Source organism: Protopterus annectens, chromosome 7.part0 (genome assembly GCF_019279795.1).
Source record: "Protopterus annectens isolate FY-2018-M chromosome 7.part0, PAN1.0, whole genome shotgun sequence".
Lineage (NCBI taxonomy): Eukaryota > Metazoa > Chordata > Ceratodontiformes > Protopteridae > Protopterus > Protopterus annectens.
The window spans coordinates 1,053,713,000-1,053,734,421 of NC_056739.1; the positions used below are offsets into that span (position 1 = coordinate 1,053,713,000).

The following is a 21,422-nucleotide window of genomic DNA, read 5'->3' on the forward strand; positions in this document are numbered from 1 at the left end:
CTGTATTACCCAAAGAGAATAAATACTCAGCAGACACAGCTTCCTCTAGACCCATTTCAATTTTAAGCCGTGGTTATAAAGTGTTTATGTCTATATACCAGATAAAAGAATGATAAATGTATTGCCAAAATTGATAGATCTGGATCAATGCAATTTTGTGGAGGGGAGAAAACATTTGCAAACATTAAGAGAATGATGATGACCCAGAGGGAAGCAGGATGTAAGAAAATATCACTGTTGTTGGTGGGTCTTGATGCAGAGAATGCTTTCAACAGAGTAAGCAGGGATTTTATGAGTAGGATAAAAGCATTTGCATTTCATAACCCAATAAGAAGTTTAATTAGGAGGGCATATGAAGGATTGAAAGCAAGAATTAAAGTGGTAGGGTCTCCAAACATAGATTAACAGAAAAGAAAACAAATCATAAACATTTTTCCATTTACATACATTATATAAAACATATATTTTCTTTCTTTGCGACTATCATCACTCCAACATTACATAAATTGCAGAAATCCCGTCTTCTCTTAAACCTCACTTCTTCCTGAATGTTATTCTTTGTGTACTGTTGCCTTAATTTCCATTCATTTTTATATAACTTACTCCTTCCCTTAAGATACCTCTTCCAGACCTTTTATCTCTTTTATAATATTCAATATTCAAGTACAGCTGGTTTAGACTTTGATTTCTATTTTCTAGTAACTTCTTTTTTGGCAGCCAACAGAACTAAACTTTAGCTCTTACTATGACATAGCAATTCAGATCCTAAGTCCCAGCTCAGAAGAATCATTTCTTTAGTTACAGCCATTTACTTACCTAATATTTTCATCAGAATACTCTGTAGGTAATTTTTTAAATCCGCCCACTCAGACTCCCAAAACATACTTTGCCAGTTGCCTCTTACTGACATGGGTTTTCTGAGCTGATAGTACTGTACGACACCTATGCATAGCTATGAATTTTTCAGCAAGTATTACTGAACTTTTACTTTTTAACAGCATGTGCTCAGGTGCCAAGACATCCTGAAAACAAGTAATTCAGAATTTTTCTAGATACAAGTGGTCTTGCAGTAACCAACTACTGTGAAGAGACAAAAAGACTTCATGCCTTTTAACACCTTCTTAAAGTCCTGAGGAGGTGGCAGACCTATAAAATTCCCAATCGAGACTGACGTTAAGGCAGGGTCGGGACAATGCCAGTTATCAAAAAGTGTCTGCATCATTCAACACATGCTGATCCTACATCAGTGAGGCTCAGAGTGGTGGAAGATGCAGGAAAAATCTGCTTCATTCACATGTCAGGTACTGAGACCTTCACTGGTGGTGAACACTGTTTAAATCATGAAACTATATACATGCTTCCTTTTTTTGTAAATTTTGTAATTTGTTGCATCCAGAGAAAAGGTCAGAGGACTTCTTACCTTAATAGCATAGTTGCATTTTATACAGTTTTCAGCTATCCCTGTCATACAGGCCCCAAGACAAAACACTGCAAACTAATCGACAGACCCAACTGTCTCCTACAACCACATTTCCCCCCTCAAACTTTCTCCCCACTGCCCATTACACCTCTCACCAACGGCACACAGATCCACTTGTTTTCTAGCAATGAGGATCATCCTCTGATCCACCATGGTGACAGCCAGGGGAGGGGGGCTGGCAACATTTGGCAGACAGTGGGAGGTGCTTGTGTTCTAGTCAGCATTCCAGTAGTGACAGCCTTTTTCTGTTATGGCCCTAACCCTTCACATGGTAGTAACATGCACACCTGCATTACTAATGGGACTACCATAACGAAGCATGTGCACTCCTTCACATGTAGAACAGCAGTTACCATCACCAGCTTTAACAGCCAAAGTACATGTCCTCCTTAAAGCACCTGCCGGACTTTTGTGTTCATAACACCTCTTGTCCCATGCCACTGAAACAGCAGGTACAGTCAGATGGGAACTACACCCCCCCCCCAACTCATATGAGCTCCATCCATTCTCCCTGCTGGAGCGGTCAGTCACCTAAGCTGTTAATCAAACCAGTGACATCTGGACTATAAGTCAGGGCTTTATTCCTCTACACCAATGGACTGTTTTCCCACAAGTACAGTTTAAATGGGGGAGGCATTACTAATGAATTTGATTTTTCCAATTACACAAGAACCAAGACTTTGTGACACTAACCTGAACTCAGCCTAAAACAACCAACTATTTGGAACTAGAAAATGCAGTCAGCCTACCTGCAGTTTTGAGCATACTTAGCCTGTTGGAGCAAGAAATCTGGACAAATCCATAAAAGAAGTGGGACAAAGGCCCAAAAATAGGGATAATTTTTAAATATAGCTCTTACAAACTTAGAATGTTGATAGACTAACAGGTTTTGATTTAGCATGAATTTTCTGAAGGATATGAAGTCTGAAACTCAAATGCCTGTCATTATTTTCTGACTTCAATCTTTAATGTTTAACACTAATTTGCCAGAAAGCTACAAATTTTATGAAAAACATGCAGAAAATATGACTGCAACATCTGGACATTCTGTAAAAATCTGTACAGTTGAGAGGTATGAGGCAGTGTACAAGAACATGAGATGACATGGGATATACAGTTGCTTTTGCACTGATACCATATGTTAAACAGCAGTTGCACAATGCAGGATTTACCTCCCTCAACCAGGAGTACCATATATCACTTAGAAAAAGGGTCAAAGAATGTCAAATCATGCAAAACAGAAACATGTTTTTTATACTACTACAACAGGCCTCTTTCATATTAAAAATGCTGGAAACTAAGTAGACAATCATTATACTAATACCTTGATCATTTAAAAAAAATTGCTGTACTACAGGGTACACACAGAGATATTGCAGATGTATTATCAAAACCGTTAAAATACCAATACCAAATACTAGTGAAAAACATTTATTTCTGAAACCAAAGCAGTATGTACATTGCAACTGTCAGGTCAGAGAACTTCTCTACCTGACAAATGTGGTACAACTATTACAGACTAACAGCTTGTATTCTTACAAATATTTCATGCAAATGTACAATCACATGTCTGCAAATTCAATGAATCCAAGTTGTTGCTGTTTTCTACTTGCTTGGCTGGCACTAAAGACGACTCTCTACTTACTACGTTATCCAGTTAAATATTTAAACTGTAGAAAACCTATCTGAGGCAGCACAGTTGCTAAAAGCTTTCTTAGGCTAATCAATATTCTATTTTCAAAGATACCTCTATGTATTTACCACTATCTTCTGTAACCAACAATAACAATGTTCCATAATCTGTTGACTACAAGATATTATACTGAAAACCTTTTATTCTCCAGAAAAGTCTCTCAGATGGTGCATCACCAAAACTTTCACACCAACACACTCGTATAAAACAGCTGAACACTTACTCCAATCAATCAGTTATAACCTGTAAGACTGCCTTAAAACAGAATTTCAGGCACATCAAAGCCTGTTAAACTTCCTTAGAGACCAGTAGATCGGTTAATGCACCACACACTATCCATGGAAACATTTTCAACTCACAGGGAAATTCATGAAAGGCAGTGGATCCCTGAAATATTTTATGTGAAGGAGCACGTATTACACCACCAAAAAAAGTGAAGTAAGGTGATATGATATAAGAAATGTATGCGTGAAAATGTGCGCCCACACTGACAACTGTAGCCAGTTTATGTGCTACAGTTAATCTGTTGTCCTCATGTGACCAAAAGTTAAAGCAGCATGCTCTCCCTCACTCCCTGCCAATAAAGAAATATTCACCCTTAACAAAAGTTATGTATCCTTTTCACATCATATAAACGAAATGACTGGCAGCTGCCATATACTCATGCAGACCACAGTCATGGCAATAAATCTAGCTGATCTTCATATGCTAAAAAAGGTAGAAAGTAAAAGTTCTACTTGCAGATGCCTGCTTTGCTTGCCCCATTACCCAAGAGATAAATGCACCTACTGTTTAAATGACAAACACATATAAATTAAAGGTTCCTTAGTTTTCTTTCAGTGCAGGACAACTAGATGGCACTGACAAGTCTCACATCAGCAACCATAACAAAGGGAACATCTCTGCAGATGACCACCACATTTTGAGTTTCTGCATCACACTTTGAAGTGTTGCTTTAACTTTTAATTTGCATCTCATTTTTCAGAATAGCAATGTGACTATTAAATCACCAACTAAAAAAACGCTGGATAGGTGACTCTTACCCTCAGCTCTAATGATTTCTTGTGAGAGGATGTTAGAAAACAGTGCTGCAACTTTTGGGAAGTGGCAGTACATGGCGAGAAAGGTGATGACTTGAAGGGGAATGAAGTCTGCAGGAGACTGTGTAAAAAACATTTTAGTTAGGGCAACCTAACAGTTCAGATTTACTTCCTGACAACAGGATCATCAAGTGAAAACACTCTTTTGCAGGCATTTAGTGAGACCAGTAAGCAGACCCCAGTTCTTTTTTTTAACCTGCATTACTTGCATGTTCATCTCTGACTAAGAGCTAGGCATGAACGTGCATAAATTACAGAAGTGGACTCAGGAGAAGGATAAACACAGAGCCTGACTCTTGATCAGACGACTCCTTATTTCTTGGCACATTTCCCAGTATCTATCTTTACAAGTGTCGCATATTTTACCATCTCCTCCATCTGTCCATGGATCTTTCTCGGAGATGATGTAACATCTGCATGAGCACATTTACTGGTACCCAGGAAGGGCATTCGTAACAAAAAAATTAAGGAAATGTAAAAAAAAAAAAAAATTACTAATACTCAAAATATTTAATGCAAATCATAAGAAATAAAACTGCTTAACAGTGCAGCATGAAACCTTTTCTTTCTTAAACAGATCTGAGCAATTTTCCAACAAATAATTACCCCTCTGTTTTTGTTCAGACTTTGCATACTTCACATTGCCTTCTGGATCTGGGTTTGCCGCAGCTACGAACTGCTTCACATTATGCTAAAACCCCACTGTGTGTGTGTGTGTGTGTGTGTGTGTGTGTGTATAAACACACACACACACACACACACACACTCAATTCACATATCAAACTGCTACATGGAGATCAAATCCAGTATCCTTTCATTTCATGCTCTACAGGTAAACACATTAAATCACTATGACATGCAGCTCTCATGTACTCCCTGCGGTCAACATGGGTTTCCTCTGGGTGCTCCCTTTTCCTCCCACATGCCAAAGACATGCAGTAGGTGAACTGGATACTCTAAAGTGGCCATAGGTGCGAGTCAGTGGTACGGATGAACTACCATGGCAGTGCTAGCTATCCAGCAGTGTAAACCTTGGCTCAAGATGACTGTTACTGTTGAAGTGACACCCTGACCCCATGTGCAAAATGGGAAAAGGGGTTGAGGATGGATGGATGCAGTTCTCACGAAGTATACTCAAGTCTGTGAATAAGGAACTGGCTATTCATGGACATGGTTTTTATTTTGGAAGGGTGGCCTAATGGTTGAGGTGTCTGCCTTACAAACACAAGGTGCAGTGTTTGAGTCTCACAAGGGATAATTGGCTAGGCTGAAAATGGCTCGCAAGGGCAGTTATCCTAGTACTAATCTATGAACCTGAGTGCAATTGTTTCTCTCATAGATGTGTATGGCAGAGCTACTGTGACGTACTATATTTACTGTAAACAGCTACAGTAACATCTTAGAATATAAACTGTTGCTGCCTCTCTAGCAATTTGTATTAGTACTCACAGCAGATCACGAGTTGTATTACTGCTAAAAGCACTAGCAGTCTGCATGGAAACATATTTTCATTTAGCTTTTGTTAACCAATTCAGTCTGCTAGGGCAGCAGAATAACATCTGTTTATAAACACTGGAGTTATAAATCACAGAAACACTAAAGAATAGACAGCATACATAATTAATACTGTATCAAACATACCAGGAAACAGCTCTAGTTCATCATTTACAGGACACAGGATACAGTTACAAAATAGTTATCATACATTTCACTAAACATTAAGTCAGGAACATCTGCAGCTCTGGACCTTGCATACAGAAATGTCTATGTAATTATTCATTAATGTTTACAAGCACTTTTTCATTTCCCTTTGTCAACATAGCAAGTACATCAAGCCATGATTGAGAGGAGGGGTCTTTCAACTAAAACTTAAAGGGAGAGTACAGCTCTTATCACAAGAAATGACAATCACTTATGATTCAACAACACTAAGCAGGTAAAACGCTCTTGCAACCCATATTTTATGACTGTACCTTTAACTGACCTCCCAAAACAGTTTACATTAAAACAGTCACAAGCTTAATAGAAAGTACTGCCTGCTAAGTCCCCACCTCTGTGGATGAACTGCTTAGCAGCATTGCATCCATTCAGGAACTGTGTCCAACAAATACTGCTAAGGTTCAATGAAGGAGAACAAATAATACTGAAGTTTAACATTTTCTAGAAAAAGTGTGTGCCTTATCTCAGTTTTCTGGACAATGACAACCAGCAAATAGAAAGAGCATCAACCCCAAAAGGGACAGTTAACTGTTAGTGCATTCCGAACTCACCTACTCTGTTTACAGCAGGCCTGCAGTTCTCCAGCATTTTTAGCATCCGAAAAGGAGAAAGTCTCTGACGATCCTTGTTAGAATTCATGATTTTGCAGTTTTAACATCCAGCCAAACCTCTGCTATAGAAAAGCTACACAGACAGATCTGCTGAGAAGGCAGGCTGCCAACACTAATGTGGTTGCTCGGAATCAAAACAAAGAATATGCAAAGCTCTGATGCCTAGGGGCAACACAAAGGAATGCTGGCCTGCATGCTAGCATTTGTCATTTAATTCCTTCAGACTGGATCAGCTCTGTCTAGCATATCAGAAGATGCGCAGGTTCAGTTCCTTGTAGTCGACAAATGGAGTAATACAGAAGGCTGGTCAAAGGCTGAGTTGTGTGAAGAGAAAAACATATCTGGCCCCACCTAGCTGCCAGGAATCCAGGTGTTTAAAACACAAGAAATGAAATGGCAAGACTTTGTCCCATGAGGTGGAACCAGGCTGGAAAATGACAAAAAAAAAACTGCAGCTGCTTCATAAGGATAAGAGCTACAGGGCATCACTAATTTAACTTCATTTCAGCAGTGGCTAGATCACTGCAAGTTTCTAAGACGTCTAACTGATGAAACAGAAGTCTGCGATAACACAAGCACTAGCGGAGAGCTAAGAGGTCTGGTCTTGTCATGGGTTTGTAAGCTAACAGCTTCTCCTTTCAGAAAAGCATACAGAACTCATTCTTTACTTAGTGACAGGCTCCCAGGGTTTCCCCGAATAATCAGATCTGAAAAGGCATTTTTAAGGAGGTTCAGTACATTATTATTATTTTCTTTTTGAAAGGACTTAAGCAGTGTTTTTCTTGAAGCAGGAAGAATCAATGGGATACACTGTTATGATGAAGCAGAAAAAAGGGAATCCACGAAGGATACTGAAGTGTTCAGTGTTAGCAATCTGTTAAGACTGAGAAAGTTGCATTAAATCATTAAAAATAAAAATTATACTGTGATGAAATTCCTTAACAAGCTGACAAAACTATACAAGGCTAAAATTAATAAACAAGGAAGGAGGAATTCTGCCTGTTTTTACTGTCCCTCCCCCAGAGGATATCTTCATATTTAATGATCAGCCAAATAATCCATTAAATAGACATTTGAAGCACAGCAGAAACCCTGGATCCTGACTTAAGGAGCAAATCTAAGAGTAGAAAGCAACCTATGTCCTATATGGATCAAGTGTAATAGACTCTGCAGATAAACAGTGCATCGCAAATTAATTTTATGAAATTATAACAATAGATTAAATCACTAACTGCAGATAACGAACATCCAAAACATACTGAAGTCAAGCTCTGTCACAGTGGGCAAGTCAAACCAAAAAGCAGCCAAAGGAAAGTAAACCAAGTTAAACCAACTGTGTTTATTAAGCATGTTTTTTTCACTTTAGATAACTTCTTCAGATAATGCCTTCAACACATTCAAAGCTGTTTAAAAGTCTTAAAACAAGCATCATGTGACCAAATTATACCAACAGCAAATTCTTCCCCTCCCCTATAAAAGTTAACCCTTCTATGTCTGCACAACATAAAAAATACAGTTTTTGTTTTCTCTGCATAGTAACCAATTCAACATATTGTTAAAAATACACGTCCATGTCCTCCATACCAAGAATTCTAAGTACACTACTCTTATCTCATTAGACTTTTTAACTTCAAAACACATAAAATAGAATGTATTTCATTGGGCCCTGGGTATTGGCCAGCAATGAGTCTCAGCTGCCATAATAACTCGAGTCTTTCCAACATAAGGGAATTGGGTCCCCCTCTTTCATCTATAATTATTTGGTCTATCGCTCTAAATTTAAACTTATGTTCAAGTATGTTTTGCCAATGCATTCTCAAATATACCCATTCTTATACTATAGGGGTGTTCGTATATTCTTTCTTTGAATTTACGGTCCGTTTTGCCCACGTAATATACTGGGCACAGTTGGTATTGGGCAACGTACACTACCATCTGCGAGTTGCATGTAAGCTTTTTCTTTACGCAATATTTTGCGTCACTAATTGTATATGATTGTCCAGTAACTATATAACTGCAATAATTACACATACCACATGTAAACATCCCTGGGTGTCTGGCTAGTTTACTTCCATTGTTCTCAAGCTTTTTAAGTTTCTACCTCTCTTAAAGATTACTTGGGGGGATTGTTAAAGTTACTTGATAATGGTGTTTGTCTTCTGAGGAGGTTCCAGTTTTTATAAATTATGTTTCTAAATTCTGATGCATTCAAGTTGAAAGTTGTAATAAAATTATACATCAGTTGGAATTTATCATCCTTCTCACCACTCTTCTCACTTACACTAATGTTAAGACTCGTGTTTGCTACAATTGTCTCTCTCTGTTTTAAAATAGGTTTATATATCACGGTCTCTCTTTTACTTTGTACTTCCCAAGTCAAATCCGTAATTAAGGTACCTGGGTAGCCTCGTCTCAAAAACATGTTCTTCAAGTTATCGCATTCTCGTAAAAAGTCTTCCCCCACAGTCACCATTCTAGCTGCCCGTTCACCACTGATCGCTTTTGGTGAAAGGGATGGCAGCTTGAAAAGTGCAGGAATGCATTTGAGTATGTTTCTTTTCTACAAATTATTTGCTATATAGCTCCTCTGATGTCTGTCTTTCCTAATCTCAGTGTCTAAATAAGTTATCGTCTCCTTGTTGAAGTTAGATATAAATTTCAGAAAAGTCGGTAGTTTGATTAAAATAAACTACGAGATCTTTCGCTATAGTACCATCACCTTTAATGATCAAAAAGATGTCATCCAAAAATCTTGTATAGTGGGAAAGTCATTTAAACATCCAGTACTTTTACAGCAGTCCTGAAATATGTACTTTAATTTACTGCTCCTACCTCGCATTCATTTCTCACTCCTCTACATCAGGCCTGATGGGCGCTTTGCCCATCGTCCCTCTCCATTTGCATCAGGACAGCAGAGTTATTACACTTAGCATATCTTCAGCTATTTGGAAACATTGGGTGTTTACTCTTATGCTTGCACACATCCAAGGTATAATGCTCCAACAAATTTCAAATGCACTTTCTTCCACAAGGCACAGATCCACTAAGGATATGCCCATCTTACTTTAGATGTGTTAACAATATTGCAAAAGCCCAAGGCTTCCACAGGACTCGCTGAGAGCAAAACAGTAGTCCTCCCTAGCCTCAACTCTTGAGCTGCTGCCTGAACTTGCATCAGCAGCATTGATTGTAGACCTTATGCTGCCACACTAAAATGCCAATAAGATAGCAGTCTCAGACACCTTGCCTGCTCGGCAGCTGCTGCCATTCACTTTTCACATCTAGGACTGCTCCGATTGTAAGCTTGGTGTAATAAACCTGCCCTGTAGCATACAGATTTTAGCCCAGACTATCAATCAATCCAGGCTCAGCCTGTGGCTAAGTGCTGGAGAAACTAGTGAGGGTGTGAGTGATACCAGCCTATCCATCTCTGGGGGGTTTTGGTACAGGACTTCCATCTTGCAAGATGGCCTGGAAGCCTTGTACTACAGACTCAGGAAGTGCAAGAATGCGGAGCTTTAGCTGAAAGTAGTGTGTGTGTGTGTGTGTGTGGAGAAACTAGTGAGGGTGTGAGTGATACCAGCCTATCCATCTCTGGGGGGTTTTGGTACAGGACTTCCATCTTGCAAGATGGCCTGGAAGCCTTGTACTACAGACTCAGGAAGTGCAAGAATGCGGAGCTTTAGCTGAAAGTAGTGTGTGTGTGTGTGTGTGTGTGTGTGTAGAAATGCACATCTGGTTCTAGATGCACAACTGCACCAAACTTTCCAAAAATGAGGAAAAGATGTTAACAACCAAAAATTTTGCATCCCTCATGGCCATGATTCCTAGCTTTCACCTAGCTCTTTAAACCTTTTGCATTAATAAGATTGTCAACTTTTCAGAAGCCCAAAGTGCGACTTTCATTAACAGAAATACAAGAATTTTGCAGGGCAAACCATTGCCAAAACTGCAAAAAATGGGATTTCACTTTAATATTACTATGAAATGAAATATTTCTATGGTTTCATAAGGGGTTTCAGACGTAGAATCAGTTTTCTGCAACAATAAGACGTTAAAAATATCTATTGTATACCTGGTTCCATGGCACAGAGACAGGGAGCTTTTACTTGGACTCGGGTGACTAGGGTTTGATCAACAGCCTTGGCAATAGGCCAGGGAGAGGAGGAATGAAAAGGCATGGCCTGCGCACCTCTCCCACAGGGATGGGAGAGTTGGACACAGCCAATAGCACACGGAGTCAGTGCAACTTCCATGATGGAGACTGGGGAGACCACTCATACTTGTCAGAGGGCAGAGCTGCTTGGGAATGAACTCACCTTGTGAAAGTAAGGAGGCAGCCATCTGCAGTTAGCACACTGCACAACCTCTCCCCCCTGTGCTTTACAGTGTGTTTGCAGGGGTTAGAGTCAACAATCAAAATACTGTAACAACCCTAATGGCTGTTCGTATGATAGTCTCTCCCAGCCAACACCTGTCCTGCTGATGGCGAATGAATCAGTCCATTGGTCACAGGCTGTGGAGCCAAAAAATATCTTGCACTAAAGTTATAGGCTACTTGTTATCGTCATTCATTTTTGAGGTGCACTAATGCCCAAACAGGGAATGACCATGAAAAGAAGAAGTGGTAAATCTGTGCACACCAAGGTTCAAGAGGAAAGAAGGGGCCTAAAGGGGACAAGAGCTGGAGCTGGCTTGGAGCACCAGCCTAAGGAAGAGAAGTATGTTTTTGCTCTTCAAATGAAATGAAATGATGAACTGAAGAGGAGTGCAGATTGAAGACTGGCCCTGGTCACTTGAGCCAGGTGGAGTTCTAACCTGCAGTGTAGTATTTTTAATGCAACACCATCCCAGCAGGACTTCTCTTCTGCCCAGAACACCCACAATAATCCGACTATGAAGCATCACGTCGAAACTGACAACTGTACACAGAACAAAGCTGTTTCCTTCAATACTAGTGGACAATGATGTACCACACATAGTCTACTACATTGCAGATAAACTCATCACAAGCCAATATCGCTCTCCTACCCTACAGCATAACACTGTCAGATAAGTACTGAATTCCACCCCTCCCCCAAACAATACTGATTTATTTAAAATTCCACTTCATCACTGTGGAGAAAGATAAGGTATGCAACAATTACCTGAATGGGGATCTCCTTGCTTCCTCCTCAAACAGGAACTCTGAAGCCTCAGTTTTAACTATCTCCTCTTTTGTCACCTGTGTTGTCCACCTTGTACTTTACCTCATTTCAAAAATACACTGCTATCCCAACTTCCTTTGTTCCTCCAATCCTTTATTGAGCATCCTGAATACATATATCATCGCATCTCATTTCCACTCCAGTACATTACATCGGAACATTCTAGCAGCAGCGATGGAACTGTTCTCCTCTGTGAAGTCTACTGATACTGCACTACACACACTAATTCACGACTTTTGACCTTGACCTTTACTGCTGCCTTTTTTTTTTTTTTTTTTAATATTTATTACATCACATTGTAATTTGTAATAATGGTTAATATACATCAATAGAAAGGAAAGCAAACCATAAAGGTTTCCATTACTGGGCACTGCAAGTTTTTTTTTTTAACAATTTACATTCATCCCAACATAAATTGTTCAGTGATTACATTCCCTTAAACCTCATTCCTCTTCATGAGCATTATTCTGCACATATCATTACCACAAAACCCATTTCTATGAAATGTACTTGTTCCCTTTGCTAAAGATCCTACTTCCAAGCACTTTTCTCTCTTTTATAATATTCAATGCATGCATTACAGATTGTTTATATTTTGATTTAATTTTTCTAGTAATTGCTTTTGTGGCTACCAATAATATCTTAATGAGGCTTTACTATGTCTAGTCAGTTCAGGTCTTGTATCCTTGCTAAAAAGAAAAATGTCCTTGTTTAATAATATTTGTGTCACAAAGCTATGTAAGGAAGATTTCCAAGATGGCTGCACATTGATCAACGTATTAATTACAACACTCTCAGTGTGAAAATAAACTCAAACAAGTCAGTAAAAGTTTTATCATTATGGCTAAAATTGAGTTAATGGTTAGTAATTACATGTCTGAATCCCAAGAAGAAATGTGGGGAAAGTAAAAGAAAATTCAGTTAGAACAAGAGAAAAAACTCTGTGGGGAGAGATTCCGCAAAAAGCAGTTCAAATTTCAGCTTTGTTTCAGGAAATGGTTTCCAGTAAACTGAAAAATTATATCAAAGGCCCTCAGAGGTATTTAGAAGTGAAACACTGAAGTAATATATAAAGTCACATAAAAGGCCAACAGCATTAAATTTAGCAAGTCCTTACCTCCTTCACATCACAACTCCAACATTTGCCGTCTACCAGAAAAAAATTCTATCCAAACAGATTAGGTAATGCCTAAATACTAAACAAAAGATAATACAAACATTGAGAAACAGGAAGTTCTTGATTATGGTATGGACAGTAACACAAGTAATGAAAATGCTTTTGTCCTTTTAGTTTTATATACAGGTCAAACATGCTTTTATTAAGAAGAAGAGAAGTTGTGGACCTCAAAGAATCAAAGGAATCTGTTTAGAAGGGACAAGAGCCAAGTGTGATAAACTGATCCTGCCCATAGAAATACAATGGTTTAGGATTCCCTGATTTGAAGGGATACTTTAGAGCTACATAGATGCATAAAACCACATAATAATAAATGATGCATAAAACCACATAATAATAAATGAAAGTAGAAAGGGATAATGATGGTGATGAAATGGGGAGGGGGGTTGTAGAAGTAAGGTGTGAATATAATTTTGGATGCAGATCCTCAAGGAGGATAACAGTCACCATAGAAAACACTAAATTCATAAAGGAGAAGAAAGTATTCAAACTACCAAGTCAACACACGAAGGGAGAAAGGAAATGTTATCAATAGTAATATAAAAATGGGTAAGATGGTGCTAGAATTTACTGGAGAAAATTAGCAAAGGAGCCAGGTACTAGCAGCAAATAACTACAGCAGGAAATGTAAGAGAGTGGGATGAGTTCAAGCATAAGTTTGGACTGCTGGTTTGAGATTACCTTCACTACCAGGAACTGATAATAGAATGGGCAAAGAGGAAGATAGTGGGTTGCTAAGTGAAAGACGAGCTCTGGTATTTTTTAATGTTAGCAGTTATGGAATTCCATAAGGCAAGGTTTACTTACAAAAAAAAAATTACTGTGGATGAGATGGGAAAAATGTGGTCTTTTAAGGTTGTACATGTCTACAGTGGCAGACTGGAGGGGATAATGATGGGCTTGTATTTGGAAGTCTAAGGGCTGGAGTGATTGCAGCTTGGAGTTCAGCAACTTATGATACCCTCAAAACAGAAACAATACCCTCTTACCACACTGCTGGTCTTCCTCTCAAAACAGATACAACTATCCAGGATTTTAGTACTTAAAGTCAAGAAACTCTTTGGATTACTATGTCTCAGTTTTGGATAAAATTCCTTCTAACTTGCTTAGCTTATTTGTACAGGTATCTCCTGTAGGTCTGATGCAGTCTGTCATTTTGTACTCTTCCCTTATTAGACATACCATTGAATACAATGTCCCTTTTGGAATATACCCCAACAAAGCACCCAAAAGGTTTCTGTCAAGATGATTTCTGGACTGCATAAAAACTAAGCTACCCAAACAGCTATGCAAACTCCAGAGGAGTCATTTCTGTTTAGCCTTTTGAGTTCCAGGTCTCCATTCTTTTAGCTCCTCCACCTTCACTGAATCAAGGTATCTGACTACTACTCATGCTGGAGACATCAAACTCCAACACACGATCACCAATACTTGCTGATGTGAAATTCATAACTCTGCATTCTCTGCCTTTAAATTCAACTTACTCTACATATCAAAGCATCCTCATATCTACTTTCAAAGTTAGCTCTGACAGCTGAAGGAGAGACCATAAATTCATGCCTGAGTATGCTGAAATCTTCTTACCAACCATAACTAATAATTTCAAAAAGAGGTGCCATTCTCAGCAGATGGTGGAGTACTGTAAGAGATGGGGGGACCATGGTGGATCTTAGCAGCTGTGATAAAGATGAGTGCAGTCTGCCAACAAGCAGTTATCAGCTGAGTGAATAAGATACATTAAAATGATAATAGTTTGATGGTATATGGAGTCCCTTTTGTTCAGCTAGTCTAACTACTTCAATACTGAGAATCTGCAGATACCACCTAATCAGGTCATCTCCTCTGTCCCACATTTTCTAAAATTCTAGTCCTATTTTTGACTAAACTAACTATGGGAAAGCTGTCCTAAAAATTCAGCACCCCTTCTGTAAAATATATCACTTTTCTCAAGATCTTTTTTTAAAAATATTGTTTTTTTTACATGCTTAATATTCCTTACCCTTACAACAATATACTTTAATCTGGAAAAAAATACAGACCATCTATTCTTGTGAAATGTCAGCGTACTCATCTATAAAGCTTTACAGACGTCAGATAAAGGTCCCAAGAATTTGGCATATCAAAGTCCCTTTTCGGATGTAGTCCATAAACAGGTACCTTAACACACCCCCTAAGATATGTGGGCCCACGGGCGACATGGTATCAGTTAAGCAGAGGGCCTATCGAGTGGGTTAAAAAAGTGGCATTCACTTATCTTCCCAGTGGAGTGGGCAAGGGGTTTTCTGCATAGACAAACTGCCTCAAATGAAAGCTGGAAGTCTTAGCCCAGGCAATTCAGAGGAAGAAGTATATGCATCCACAGTGGCTGTGCGCACACACAAATATTTAAAATGAACTCATATTACTTCAAGCTCAACAGGGGACTGAAAGGAAAAAAGGGTAAGGTGAATACAAAAATCCTTCCCACTACAATGGTTTAGCTCCAGGGTTGCTTCATCTCCTCTACATTTTACTACAGACACTGAGGATGGGCCTGCAATAGGATGCAACTGATGGCTGGAAGTAAGCTGGAGGAAATCTATGGAAAAATCACCTTGCTTCCTTACAGAGTAGTGGCATTCAATTAAGGTCCCAGTCAGTAGTCTCTTCCACATCAGTTACCATAAACAGTCAATGCTAATCTACAATATATTTCACAACAAGCAATAGTCCAGTTAGTCACTTTTTTCTGGGTGCTACTGCCACCACTGGTTCTGAACTCATTTACCTCCCTGCACCACCCTTCTAAAGAATCTTCTTTTTTCGGCTGCTCCCATTAGGGGTCACCACAGCGGATCATCTGTTTCCATTTTTTCCTGTCCTCTGCATCTTGCTCTGTCACACCATCCACCTGCATGTCCTCTCTCACCACATCCATAAACCTTATCTTAGACCATCTTCTTTTCCTGTTACCTGGCAGCTTCATCCCTAGCATCTTTTTCCCAATATACTCTGCATCCCTCCTCAGCACATGTCCAAACCAATGTAATCTTGCCTCTCTGGCCTTGTCTCCAAACCTTCCAACCTGGGCTGACCCGCTAATATACTTATTCCTAATCCTGTCCACCCTCGTCACACCCAGTGCAAATCTTAACATCTTTAACTCTGCCATGTCCAGCTCTGACTCCTGCCTTTTTGTCAATGCCACTGTCTCCAACCCATATAACATAGCTGGTCGCACTACCCTCTTGTAGACCTTCCCTTTCACTCTTACTGGTACTCATCTGTCACAAATCACTCCTGACACACTTCTCCACCCACTCTATCCTGCCTGTACTCTCATCACCTCTCTTCCATACTCACCATTACTCTGAACTGTTGATCCCAAGTATTTAAACTTATCCACCTTCGCCACCTCTACTCCCTGCATCCTTACCATTCCTCTCTCCTCCCTCTCATTCACACGCACATATTCTGTCTTAGTCCTGCTGACCTTCATTCCTCTTCTCTCTAGAGCATATCTCCACCTCTCCAGGGTCTCCTCCACCTGTTCCCTACTCTCACTACTGATCACAATGTCATCTGCAAACATCATAGTCCATGGGGACTCTGACTGATCTCGTCTGTCAACCTGTCAATCACCATTGCAAATAAGAAAAGGGCTCAGAGCTGATCCATGATGCAATCCCACCCTCCACCTTAAACGCATCCATCACTCCCGCCACAGACCTCGCCGCTGTCACACTAAGCTCGTACATATCCTGTACCAGTCTTACATACTTCTGACACTCCCGACTTCCTCAATACCACAACTCCTCTCTAGGCATCCTGTCATATGCTTTCTCTAAGTCCACAAAGACACAATACAACTCCTTCTGACCTTCTCTGTACTTCTCCATCAACACTCTCAGAGCAAACATCGCATCTGTAGTGCTCTTTCCTGGCATGAAACCATACTGCTGATCACTAATCATCACCTCCCTTCTTAACCTAGCTTCCACTACTCTTTCCCATAACTTCATGCTGTGACTGATCAATTTAATCCCTCTGTAGTTACTACAGCTCTGCACATCACCCTTATTCTTAAAAATCGGTACCAAAATACTTTTTCTCCATTCCTCAGGCATCCTCTAACTTTCCAAGATTTCATTAAACAAGCTGGTTAGAAACTCCACTGCCATTTCACCTAAACACCTCCATGCTTCCACAGGTAAGTCATCTGGACCAACAGCCTTTCCATTCTTCATCCTCTTCATAGCTATCCTTACTTCCTCCTTGCTAATGCACTGCACTTCATGATTCACTATCTGCACATCATCCAACCTTCTCTCCCTCTCATTCACTTCATTCATCAGTCCCTCAAAGTACTCTTTCCATCTGCTCAACACACTCTCCTTGCTTGTGAGTATGTTTCCCTCATTATCCTTTATCACCCTTACATGCTGAACATCTTTACTAGCTCTGTCTCTCTGTCTAGCCAATCAGTACAGGTCCTTTTCTCCCTCCTTAGTGTCCAACCTTTTATACAACTCTTCATATGCCGTATCTTTAGCCTTTGCCACCTCTCTCTTTGCCATGCACCTCATCTCCTTATACTCTTGTCTACTTTCTTCATCTCTCTGACAATCCCACTTCTTCACCAACCTCTTTCTCTGTATATTCTCCTGTACTTCTTCATTCCACCACCAGGTCTCCTTGTCCTCCTTCCTCTTTCCAGATGTCATACCAAGCACATTTCTAGCCATCTCTCTTACTAGCTCTGCTGTAGTTACCCAGCTCTTCGGTAACTGTTCACTGCCACCCAGTGCCTGTCTTGACTCTTCCCGGAACTCCACCTCACAATTATACTTTTTCAATTTCCACCATTTGATCCTTGGTGCTGCCCTCACACTCCTCTTCTTGGTCACCAATGTCATCCTACAAACCACCATCCTATGCTGCCTAACTACACTTTCCCCTGCCACCACTTTACAGTCTCCAATCTCTTTCAGACTGGCCCTTCTACATAAGATATAATCCACCCATGTGCATCTTCCTCCACTCTTGTATGGCACCCTACGCTCTTCCCTCTTGTTAAAATACGTATTCACTACAGTCATGTCCATTCTTTTTGCAAAATCCACTACCATCTGACCTTCTGCATTCCTTTGCTTAGCACCATACCTACCCATCACTTCCTCGTCCCCTGTTCCCTTCACCAACATGCCCACTGAAATCTGCTCCAATCACTAGTCTTTCACACTTAGGTACAGTCATCACCACTTCAACCAGCTCACTGCAAAATTTTTCTCTCTCATCCATCGCACACCCAACTTGTGGAGCATATGCACTAACAACATTCATCATTACACCATCAATTTCCAGCTTCATAAACATCAGTCTATCAGACACTCTCTTCACCTCCAAAACACTCTTAGCATACTGTTCCTTCAGGATAACTCCTACGCCATTTCTCCTCCCATCCACACCATGATAAAACAATTTGAACCCGCCACCGATACACCTAGCCTTGCTCCCCTTCCATCTGGTCTCTTGCACACACAATATACCAACCTTCCTTCTGTCCAAATCAGCTAGCTCTCTCCCTATACCAGTCATACTGCCAACATTCAAAGTTCCGACCCTCACTATCACAGTCCTAGACTTTACCTGCCTTCGGACATGCCTTCCCCCTCTTCTCCTCCTTCGGCCAACAGTAGCCCAATTTCCGTCAGCACCCTGTTAGCCAACAGTACTGGTGGTGGTTGGTGTTAACCTGGGCCTCGACTGATCCGGTATGTATATCTGTACTGTTGTCCACATGTATGATTTGGAAATTTTTTATGCCGGTTGCCCTTCCTGATGCAACCCACCCCATTTATCTGGGCTCGGGACCGGCACAAAGGAATGCACTGGCTTATGAATCCCCAGTGGCTAACCTTAAACTAGTCCCTAAGCCCCAAAACCACACTTCACCTTAGAATAACCCTTCCCGTAACACTACCACTGCACATGACACTCAAGACAGCACATGCAACACATACATAAAGCACTAAAGTTTTATCTCCTTCCCTAGTCCACACTTTAACTGCAAACACGTGCACATACACACCCTTACCTTTAATGCTGAAACTTTCGGTATATCCAAAAGCTATGTCATTAAAATCACAAGCACACACTTATCTTACCCTTCCACACTTGACCTTCCTTTTCAAAATCTCAAGCACTTAATGTTGGATGCTCAAAAATTTTTCCAAGCACTTCATTCTGTCAGCGAACTGACAAAAGATATATATATATATATATATATATATATATATATATATATATATATATATATGCTTTACAACATCTGTTTGGTCAGCATATTTTGGTCAATAGAAACAGATGGTAAACAGGTGTGCAAGATCAACAATCCATGCGCAGGCGATTTAGGAGTTAGTACATATTATTAGCAGGGGGTGTGAGGCTAATACCCTGAGAGTATAAGCAGTAGCCTTGTCAACATTTTGGATGTTTAAACATTTAATCTGTTTTACTTATAAGACTAAATACGCGCACACACACACACACACACACACACACATTCTGTTGAAACCAGAGACTGCAACACACACACACATTCTGCTGAAACCAGAGACTGCAAACATCAGTATATAAAATGGGTACCATTTAGATCATACACATCCTGCCCTTGCATATTTTGAGGGCTATGCCCCTGTTGCTAATCATAAGACTGAGAGTGAAGTGCTTGGAAAATCTGTTGTATGAGCAAAGCATTGTTTTGAAGCCAGTTTGTAGGATACTATTTACAGCTCCACCATTCCATATAAGTTAATGGGAGGAAAGACAATGATGCCAAGAGTATACAAGCCACTGTTAAAGAACAGAGCCTTTTACAGTCTGCAATCCTTTTTTGCCATAAATCAAGTGTTAAAAAAATGGAACAATATCTCTCGACAAGTAAATCTGAATGCAAAACATTTTTTTTCTATTCTATAGTAATAGATCCCATTGTTCGGCAACATTCATGTACCACCTTAAAATACAAACAATGTCTTTCTAGAAGGAATTCCGTCACTGGCATCATTCTTTGAGTTCCCCAGGCAGCAAATAGATTCTTTTCATTTTCATTATTTATTTATTTATTCCCAAAACAAATGACCGGGGAAAGCACATTACCAAAGATTTTTTCAGCTGTAACACTGGCTCAGACTGCAACCCACCCCACCCCCTGTCCATCTCAATTTGAATGAAAACAGCAGTCAGTGAGCATTAACAGCCTGGGGACAAACTCACCAAGGTTAACAAAGCCACAGGAATACTGCTAAGAGGAGACAGCTGTGTTTTATCACATCACAATCAAAATATTTGCTCATGCTGGCAACATGGAAAGTGAAATATAACAAATTTGCATCAACTAGACCTACAACAAAGAATTTCAAAACAAGTTTTTGGAAAAAGTCATTTTCCTGATTAAAAATAAAAGTCATGAACCAGTACATTACCAGCTGCATATTATTTTGCTTTGCTGAAGTAACACCTAAAAGCAGCAGAGGCTCTGTGATTAGCGTACAAAACTGACACGTAGGAATTTCAGCTACAGAACGAAGAGACCCTTGATGTCATTACAATGAATAACCAGGCACTGCCATATTCACCAGGTTCACCGCAGGACTGTCATCAGAAACACCGAACCCTTAACTGTACCACTATAACAGAACAGTTCTCCAAATCAGCTCTAAGATTCCAGTGTTTTGTTTTTTTATATTTAGTTCACTTTCTTAGCCAGGTCAGTTCTACTGTTTCACTGTCATTTACCATTTACAGAAGAAATTCTGGGGTAAAAACCTGCATTAAGCAGGTTTTATAAGACAGTGTGAAACACAAAGACCTGCACTACGTAACAACTTCTGAAGGTAGGTACCTTTTACAATTACTTACAATGATAATCTACTAGGAAAGATTAAAAAATGTGTCTGTGCAAACACATTAGTAGTAATTTGGGTACTTTACTGCAGTCTAAGGATTCTAAACTGAACTAACATAATGCAGTCCCCAAATGAAATGACATACACATCCTTTTAATGTTGTTAAAAAATCTATACATTACGAACAATTCTTGCTTCCAGCTTCACTGTGAATATCTGATTTGATCTTGGGAACATCTGAGTGGTACTTACGTTTTACAGCAAACAGAGGCGAGTTTAACGTTCCAGAGAGTGACTAATACAACAACTTCAACAGTTTTCTTGGTATATATATCCAGTCATTCTATACTTACATTAACCAGGAGAAGTAATAAAGAAAACCTTTGTAGTTTTAACGGAGTAAGTAGTATTGAGAGAAACTTTTGTGGTTAACAGGGAGAAGGATGAAAACTCTGGAGAGTACAGGTTTGGGAGGAAAACAAACTAAAACACAGCAAATACAAGTTAAGCATGTGATCACGTTTTAAATATTAAATTCTCTACGCC

At 39.7% G+C, this 21,422-nt stretch overlaps 1 protein-coding gene across 6 annotated transcripts in view; it reads right to left on the reverse strand.

The window, feature by feature from the left end:
• Positions 1 to 21,422, reverse strand: part of LOC122806846 (cyclin-dependent kinase 17-like) — a 2,140,137-nt gene that overhangs the window by 1,180,841 nt on the left and 937,874 nt on the right. Inside the window, exon 1 of one of the 6 annotated variants that reach the window (XM_044077604.1) lies at positions 6,544 to 7,160. The exons of the other annotated variants lie outside the window; for them this stretch is intronic. Coding sequence (XP_043933539.1) covers positions 6,544 to 6,631 — 88 coding nt within the window. The 5' untranslated portion in view covers positions 6,632 to 7,160. Of the gene's footprint in view, positions 1 to 6,543; positions 7,161 to 21,422 lie in introns of those variants that run through there. 6 annotated transcript variants of the gene reach the window in all.